This window comes from Lupinus angustifolius, chromosome LG10 (genome assembly GCF_001865875.1).
Source record: "Lupinus angustifolius cultivar Tanjil chromosome LG10, LupAngTanjil_v1.0, whole genome shotgun sequence".
NCBI classification, from domain to species: domain Eukaryota; kingdom Viridiplantae; phylum Streptophyta; class Magnoliopsida; order Fabales; family Fabaceae; genus Lupinus; species Lupinus angustifolius.
Window position 1 is genome coordinate 15,258,612 of NC_032018.1, and position 9,726 is coordinate 15,268,337.

At 31.7% G+C, this 9,726-nt stretch overlaps 1 protein-coding gene across 1 annotated transcript; it reads left to right on the plus strand.

Annotated features, from left to right (window-relative positions):
• LOC109358221 (pentatricopeptide repeat-containing protein At5g25630-like) lies at positions 5,655–9,356 on the plus strand. The gene is made up of 3 exons (XM_019602324.1): positions 5,655–5,737; positions 6,814–7,728; positions 8,430–9,356. The coding sequence occupies exons 1-3, from the start codon at positions 5,729–5,731 to the stop codon at positions 9,312–9,314; spliced, it is 1,809 nt and encodes a 602-aa protein (XP_019457869.1). The 5' UTR covers positions 5,655–5,728; the 3' UTR covers positions 9,315–9,356.

Sequence of the window (9,726 nt, forward strand, 5' to 3'; positions counted from 1 at the left end):
GTATGTAACAAAAAAAAATTGTGGAGAAGGACTAACTTAACTAATATGTGGAGAATAGATGATTTTATTGAAAAGTCCAATATTAAACCACGATAATAACACGTGACAAAAAATATCTAAGGATCTGGATTTAAATTATTTTTTAATAAATAAATTTAAAAATTAAGGAAAAAATTTGTGTATCCTATTTTAGTATTAGAGAGGAGCTGATTTGAATATCTAATATATGAAAAAGCTTTTCATGAAGAAATTATTTTCGTGTAAGTATCTAATTATTTTTTTTACCAATAAGATATTGGTGTAATAGTGTAATCTTATCAGATCCCGAGGAAAACAAAAAAATGTTAAGAGTTTAATCTTATGAGCTATACTTGTTAGAAAAGACAATCATGCACCATGAAAGGAATTAGTTGTTTCCTGAGAGATATCATTGGTAGTACAAAAAATTCTGATTATTTTTTAATTATTTATTTATTAGGTTTATTCATTCATAGAATTTAAGGTGGTGATATTACAACTTCATGTTTGATTCTTATGATCTTATCTTTTTTAATGCCTTTTAAAATTTTAAAGTATAAATCATTATACACCAATTAATGTTTATTCAATTTTCATATTCATCCTTTGTAACAAAAAAAAATCGTTTTGTTTCTTTAATATTTTCAACTTAATCCTGATCCATAAAAACATATGTGGGAAGATTATTTTTAAATGACATATATATATATATATATATATATGTATATATATATATGTATATATATATATGTGTATATATATATATGTGTATATATATATATATGTATAGTATGAACATTATCATGCTTATATAATACAAAAAAGTATTCTGGAGGGGTGCCACCCTCTAACTTATTTATTATTATTATTATTATTATTATTATATTTATAACACAATCTCTTATTATTTTGCAACTTAGATTAGGGTCATTTCTTTTATTAATTAATTAAATTTTTAATATAATAAAATTCAAACAAATTGTTTAAAGACTATCTTAAAAGATGATATTCATCACTCATTTTTGATAAATTGAAACACAAATTTAGAGAATACTCAAAACATTAAAAGGTAGACGAGAAAAGAAAAAAGAGAGAATATGGCTTGAAGAGTGATGAGAAAGTATGAGTAACTTCTTGTATTTATCAATATTAATATATGAGTACGGGTGTAACTCTATCCCTTATAAAATGACAATCAATATTAATATATTCAATTCTTTCGTGAAAGACGTGATTTGCTATTATGTGGAGTGCAATCTGCTTATCACAATAAATGAGCACGGTGTGTGGCATTAGGAATTTATGTAAATCATGAAAAAGATAAGTGAGTCATTGAGCCTCACAACCTGTCAAAGCCAAAATTCTATATTCTGCTTCTACATATGACCTTGAGATAGTTCTTTGTCTCTTACTTTTCCAGCAAATTAAAGAAATACCAGAGAAAAACATAATCTAGTGATGGATCTCCTTGTATAAACACATGATTCCCAATCAGAATCAATATATGCCTTTAAGGTTCCATTAGAGAAAAGTTGGAAGAAAAAAACCCTTTTCATGGTGCAATTTTTAGATTTCTTAATACTCTCAATCCTCCTTGATAATGATCTTGTGTAAGAGCACAAAGAAATTGACTAAGGTGACCAATATCATAAGAAATATCAAATCTAGTATGAGTAAGATAAACCAATCTACCGATTAATCTCCTATAAGGAGTAGGATTAGGTAGTTTAGAGTTAGAGTTGCTAGGAATTTTTACATTGCGATCCATGGGTGTTGAACATGGCTTTGATCCCAAAAGTCATGTGTCTTGTAAAAGATCCAACAAATATTTTCTTTCACATAGTTTTATTCTAGAATTAGACATAACCACTCTAATCTAAAAAAGAATTTAAGTGTTCCTAAGTGTTTAATGTTGAACTTTGTGTCAAACAATTATTTAACAAAGTCTATTTGAAATAGGTTATTGTCAGCAAGAACAAGATCATCCACATATACAACAATAGCATTAAAACAATTAGAAATATATATATTTTTTAAACAATGAATAGTCATCTCTTGATTGAGTATAGCCATATTGGACCAACATAACACTAAATTTGATTTCTACTGCTCTAACTGTCAACAAGTTAGCAAAAGCAGTGTTGTAGATAACTTGCAACACTAGCTTAGAATGTAGGGATTGCCATAAACAACATCTTGGCCATAAACTACATTCAATCTCATTCCAGATATTTGTTTGATATATGATCATTTTGCAGTATTGGTAGTGAAGTATCAATTGGCCTGAGAATAAAGTGTTCCATTATAAAGACTTAAATAAAATACTAGGAAGTGTTAAGAAAATGTTTGAGTATGTGAATGGAGAGTAAATGAGAATGTAATGTGAGTCTTAAGAAATATGTGAGTGGAGATATATAGTGAGAGCAAATATGAATGAATGTGAATGAATAAGTGAATGTGAATGTGAATGAATGAGTGAATGTGAATGTGAATGTATGAGGAAGATCTTTGAAATTTTTTACCCAACTCACATGAATATGTTGCACATTAAGGCACCACTCACTTAAGGCATCTTTTTGACTACTCATTTTAGACTTTTCTTCACTTGAATTGATCATAATAATATGCTTTCTTTTTCCTTGAATAAGTGCACAATAATCGGCTACTATGTAGCCAAATTACATTCACAAAAATAATAAAATTAAAGCCAATGAAGCGCATATTTTTCATTACCAATCGGTTGAAACTCACATCCATATACTTTAAGAAGTTTATTCAGTTAGTAAGTTGGTGACATAAATTGACCACAATATAAAACCAATGAAGCGCATGTTGCAATTGCATGGGAGCATGACAATCTTAATGATTGAAATTGAAAGTGCAAAGAGTCAAGACCTGCACATTTAAGGCTAATCGAAGTTTTGATGAAGCAAACACACATAAAAGAAAGCTTGAAGATCGTACAACAAACAACGAGCTGAAGACTCATAGGTTGCATCTATAGATTCGGGACTTTACTAACTGATCTGATGTTGTGACACGTTAATCTATTAAGACATCATATAATCGATTAAGACATAACTGAAAAGTGATTTTTAACAGTCCGTTAATCGATTAAATGGAAGGATAATCGATTAATATCAGTATCAGTAAGGTTAGTATAAATTATGTATTTCTTGCCAATGTGGCATAACTTGCATATTTCGAAAATCGTTAGAGAGCATACATTTTCATAAATTGCTTTACAGTTAGGAAGTGCATTTAGAAAAACTAAGAAGTGAAAGCATTCTGATTTAGGCTTAGAGATAAATATCATTGCATCTAGGCTCTAGTTTTCTATGCATCAATTTCTTACATGTTATTCTTGATTTCTTTGAGAGATTTGTGAGGAAAAAGTTTTTATAAAAAGAGTGTGAATCATTTTTTGAAAACCTAATGCATTAATTTCATTAAGAATTAGGATTTTGTTGATTTTCTGCTTTATGTTTTAGATTGAGTTTTCAATTGTTGAATCTGAGTATTAAGTACTCAAGTCAACTCAATATATTCTGTTTGAACAAGGAAGTTGATCTCTTTGTGAATTGTTTCACTACGAGAGAGATCTTGGTAATCTTCTTATAGGCTAAGAGGTCTTAGTTCGAGCGATACCAAGGCTGGGGCCGATCGCAGAAGGATAGGAGATCCTAGTAGGCGATTTAGTTAGGTCAAACCTAGATTGTCAAGCTCATAGGGGCTAAGTAAAGATCAGTTTAGTTTTTCTGATTTTGTAATTGGGAGTGTGTTTGTAAAACTCACAATTGCAATAGTTGAAGAAAAATGTCCTGAGATCAGAAAGGGAGGTCTGGATGTAGTTTGCAATGGAACGCAAATGAACCAGAATAAAATTCCGTGTGCACCTCTTTATAATCCCTAATCTCTTTACTTGTCGTCTTTACTTTCTTGATTAATTGTGTTAATATGAGTTGCATACTATAATTTGTTTACTGTCTTTCTGTAATCTTATTAATCAATTAATTGTGTAAAGATTCGATAATTATTAACTTGTTATACAAGAAATCAAAGAATCAAGTTGTGTGAGTGTCAAGATAATCGATTATCCATAAGCATAATCGATTATATCTGAGCATTGTTTAATTGATTAAGTCCAAGCATAATCGATTAACTATAGTCTATTTTAGTTCTGACTTGTTGATACTCAACATAAATTCTCCACAATCACAGTAATTGTCGGCTAGTTTAATAGTGTAAACCTTCATTTGGTAACCACCAGATCTAGATACAACTTCAACCTCAAAGAAAATTGGAGTGTGCCATCAATATATAAGTGAAAGAGGAGAATTGGCAACTAGGTTGTTGATTTGTTAGAAGAAAATAAAAAAAAATATAACATATAAAACTCTCCCCTCCCCATTGCCGATTCAGGGGGGAGGGAGAAAAAAAAGAAACTCCATCTACATGGCCGAGTTAGGAAAGAGATTAGGACACAAAATTAAAAAACTCCACCATAGTGGAAAATTTAGGAGCTATTAGGGCAAAAAAAAGAATAAAAAATAAAACTCCTACACGAGTGCAGATTTAAGAGAGAGGACAGATAAAAAATATGTAAAACTCCTATAAGGTGCCGATTTTTATGCAGAAAGGTAAAAAAACAAAACTCCACTTATGGCGTCGCTTTAGGTGGGTCCAAGAGGAAAAAAATCTGCCATCATCTTGTTCAGTCCATCATCAAGTTAGTTAATAATAAGAATAAGTATGTAATATTATTTTTATTTTGTTTTCAAGGTATTAGCTTCGAAGGATTTTTTTTGGTTTTATAATGATATTTTTGTTTTAAAATTTAACTCTTTTTTAAAGAAAGATATTTTCCCATAATAGCATTAATGTTATTCTGAGATTGAAAAGTATATTAGATTCCAGAATAAATAACAATTATCGAGTTTGAGAAAAAATATATGTTATGACTATCAATTTGTATAATATTTTTAAAATTTATGATAAAAATATTATGTAATTAACTTCTTTTTGATAAATAATGAACATCCATTTTTATTTCACTATCCCAATTTATTTTCAAACCTCATTTTTTTTTTCATATTTTATCATTTTTAAATAAAATTATTGGGGTTCAAAATATAAATTGAGTTAAAAACCAAATTCCAAAGAAAAAATGAGAGGAAAAAAAGTAACTCCTTTTATAAAATTATTTGGGTTCCTGAATAATAATAATCTATACTATATATAAAGCCAAAACTTGAGATAACTTCTATCATAGTGTAATTTTCATTTCCTATATTACCCTTAACATTATTTAATTTTTACAAAAAAACTATATAATCCTAAACAACTACCGTAAATACATTAATTAACCACATATCTCACCTTAAATTAAATATTATCATAAACACAAAAAATATAATATCAAGTACACCGAACATAACAACTACATTTTAATTCAAAAAAATGAAATATATAAAAATTGAATATGTAGTATCACACAATATTCGCCGGCAGGCACGAAGTGCCTTTACACACTAATAATAATAATAATAATAATAATAATAATAATAAAAATAATAATAATAATAATAATAATAATAATATTTTCATCTCTGTATCTATATATCTCTGTATTGGCATTCTATGTTCTTATCTGAAAACGAAGTTGTTTCTGTAACTCACTTCACAATTCAATCATTCTGCAATTACAAATATGAACAAGGTATTTACCTATCAAATTATGCAATTTCCTTACTCCAATTTTAACGTTTTAGGGTTTTTAGTGTTATTTACTTATCCTATTAAACAATTTTATGATAATATTGTTCAGAGCTACAATAAATGGATTCTGGATTATAAGAAAAAAATTGAAGATGGGGTTGATGTTTTAAGAAAAACTAGTAAAAAAAAGTGTAAATTTGAAGTAGAATTTCAAGATTATTGCATAGGGGAAGGTTTAATTGATGGAGAACTCTAATAGTTCTTTAGAAAATAAGTTGTCATGCATCATCTTTTCATTTGTAACCTATAACTAAGTGTGAGGGTTAGTGGCGAGACTCGCGTAACGGTAAGGCTGCTTGCCTTGTAATAATAGGTCATGAGTTCAAATCGTGGAAACAGCTGCTTCACATGTGAGGGTAAGACTGCTTACGTCTACATTTTTCATTTGTAACCTATAACTAAGTGTGAGGGTTAGTGGTGAGACTCGCGTAACGGTAAGGCTGCTTGCCTTGTAATAATAGATCATGAGTTCAAATCGTGGAAACAACTGCTTCACATGTGAGGGTAAGACTGCTTACGTCTACATCTTTCATTTGTAACCTATAACTAAGTGTGAGGGTTAGCGGCAAGCCTCGACGTAACATTAAGGCTGCGTGCCTTGTGATAGGTCATGAGTTCAAATCGTGGAAACAACTGCTTCACATGTGAGGGTAAGACTGCGTTCGTCTACCCTCCCTAGTTCCCAATAGTTGGGAGCCGTGTGCACTAGGCCGCTCTTTCTATTATATAACGCCCGTTCTAACCTATAACTAAGTGGAAGCATTACTTGAATGAGGATGTATACACCGTTACTTACTTTTTGTTGATGTTCAACTGATAGTCATTATATTTGTTTTAAAAAAATTATACAGTTTCGGCTTTTAGAGTGATTTGGATATACTTTAGCAATGAATGACAAGTCATATATGTAGAGTCAGTTATCTGCTAAGAGAATCTTTTGATGTAGTCTAGTTCTTTGTTGTTTGTGGAAATCTTTTGATGTCCTCAAAAATTGATTATCTTTTGGTATTTTGATAGGGGAATCATTTTGATGGCAAGAACCAAATCGATGAAACTGCTGAGGCTACAAATTCAGGAAGTCGACCCTGCTGCACTTTCTGCACGGCAGAAAAAAATAGCTGCCGAATTGTACGCTCAGAAACAAAATTAATGAATATTATGATAGACAAAGGAAAACCTGAGGAAGCTAATGTCATTTTTGAAAATCTGATTGAAGGAGGGCACCAGCCATCTTTAGTAACATACACGACCGTGTTAAACGCCTTCACCATTCAAAAGTGCTTCAAACCTATACAGTCCATTGTCTCACAGATGAAAGAAAAAGAAATCCAGCCTGATTCAGTATTTTTTAATGCTCTTATAAATGCATTTGCTGAATCCGGGAACATGGAGGATGCCATGAAAGCTTTCCAGAATATGAAAGAAAGTGGACTGAGACCTAGCACCAGCACTTATAACACCTTAATAAAAGGGTATGGGATTGCAGGCAAGCCTGACGAGTCGATGAAGTTGCTAGAACTGATGTTGACTGATGGAAACGTGAAACCCAATCTCAAGACATACAATTTGCTTATCAGAGCATGGTGTAAACTGCAAAAGATGTTCAAGGCATGGAATATACTGTATAAGATGTCTGCTTCTGGAATGAAACCGGATGCTGTTACTTTCAACACTATAGCAACAGCTTATGCTCAGAATGGAGAGACTATTCAGGCTGAAGCATTGATTTTAGAGATGCAGAGGAATGGTTTGGAACCCAATGAAAGAACTTGCACCATCATCATGTGTGGATATTGTAGAGAAGGTAAAATGAAGGAAGCGATGAGGTTTGTGCACAGGATGAAGGATCTGGGGCTGCAACCTAATCTTGTTGACTTTAACTCCTTGGTTAATGGTTTTGTGGACGTGATGGATATAGATGGCATTGATGAGGTGAGTTTGAACCTACCGTTGTTGGTCTGAACCTTTTTTCTAATCAAACTTGATTTGGGTCTGTTTATGACAGAAAGGCCCGTTGATTATAACTTTAAAGGCATTCCACATAGAATTAGGGATGCCCCCCTTTCTTTCATACTCTTGACATTAACTGATATAAGAAAATCAAAAGGCCATGGTAAAAGACAATTAACAACTAGCATTGATATAATTGGATATTATAAAATGCAATTTTGTGCGAAGGACACTTATGTTATTTACCACTATCTTTTTAGCCATATTTCCGATGTATAAAATATAAACATGTTTCCGCCTTCTTGGTGCTGTACTGCATGCAGTTACATGATTCTTGATTAGAAAGTTTTAGAATCATATTTGACTCCATATGTCATTTTTTCTCACAATCTGATATATATGCTGAAGGGGTTGTAAGTTGTATCTTGCTAAAGGAATTTAAAATTTATTGCTTTATGCATCTGGTTTATGAGCGAGTCTTCTTGTTCTGAGCTTAGGTCTTCATCAAATTAGCTAGTGTGCTAATTGCCATGCAATTGTCTAGTATATTTTTTGGCTGAAGGAGCCAAAAATGAGGTCATTGTTCCTTTAATTTGCTCGACATAGTGGATAACAGTCTATTCGGTTTAGTTTTTGGCATGTATGCATTCCTCCTTGTAACTCATCTTGAATATCCATTATAGGTTTTAAAGTTGATGGGAGAATTTCAGATCCAACCAGACTTGATATCATATAGCACTATAATGAATGCATGGAGCCAAGCTGGATACTTAGAAAAATGCAGGGAAGTCTTCAATGACATGTTGAAATCTGGTGTAGAACCAGATGCACATGTTTACGGAATTCTTGCTAAAGGTTATGTGAGAACGCAAGAAACCGAAAAGGCTGAAGAGCTACTAACTGCTATGGTTAAACCAGGTGTCCGACCAACCGTTGTTACATTTACAACTGTCATAAGCGGATGGTGCAGTGCTGGCAGAATGGAAGATGCTATGAGGGTTTTCGACAAGATGTGTGAATCCGGTATATCTCCTAATTTGAATACTTTTGAAACCTTAATCTGGGGATATGCAGAAGCAAGACAGCCATCAAAAGCAGAAGGAATACTCAAAATAATGGAAGATTTTCGTGTTGTACCGAAGAAATCTACAATGTTGCTTGTTGCAGAAGCTTGGTGTTTAGCTGGATTAGCAGAAGAAGCAAATAGGGTACTAAGTTCTGTAAAAACAAAGCAGATGTCAAATTCAATAGAAGAAGAGGAAAATATACAATCTGAAGAAGGTTTGAAGAATATTAAAGAAAAGTCATATACCAGTGCTCCTTTAGGTACTGTCTTACATATCCCATCTATATGTATCAATGAAGGTTCACTATTAGCATCTAGAAGAAATAGAAGGCTCTTGAGAGATGCTAATTTGGAGATTCCATTGAACTCAACAAAACTCAAGTGTCACTCTCAAATTTGTAGATTTGGTGAAGGATTTTCCATTATGTGCCAAAAACAGTTTCAATGTCAGCATGGTACATACCAACTTGCAAATTCATGTACAGCAGTATTCTTGAACTGAATGGGTTGGTGAGGTGAATAGCAGAATAATTGGTTGATTTAATTACAATTTCATGTAATTTAAAGTTAGTTTTATAGTTCTATCATTTGTATAACCTTGAAACAACATTTTCACTTTCGAGTAAGCCCGTGTACATCTATACACTCCTCAAACCTCAGTAGTCGAGAGTCTCGTGTACCAAGTCATTTGGACAAGATGATATTTAGAACAATCCACATTTACATATGTTTTTTTACTTTTGAAACACCTCTACCCTATGTTGTTTACTCTATTTTGAAACATGTAATACCCCCTCCCAAACTCAATCAAAAATTATTTTAATTCATATTTACAATTTTTGAGTGCCACTTAAATTTTTTTTTTTTGCACATGAAATTTTGTAAAGACTAAAGTAATTATCAAGTGTTTTTTA

Coding starts and splice junctions, on each gene's coding strand:
- LOC109358221 (XM_019602324.1), top strand. Junction 7,729..8,429: donor ATATAGATGGCATTGATGAG/GTGAGTTTGAAC, acceptor TATCCATTATAG/GTTTTAAAGTTGATGGGAGA.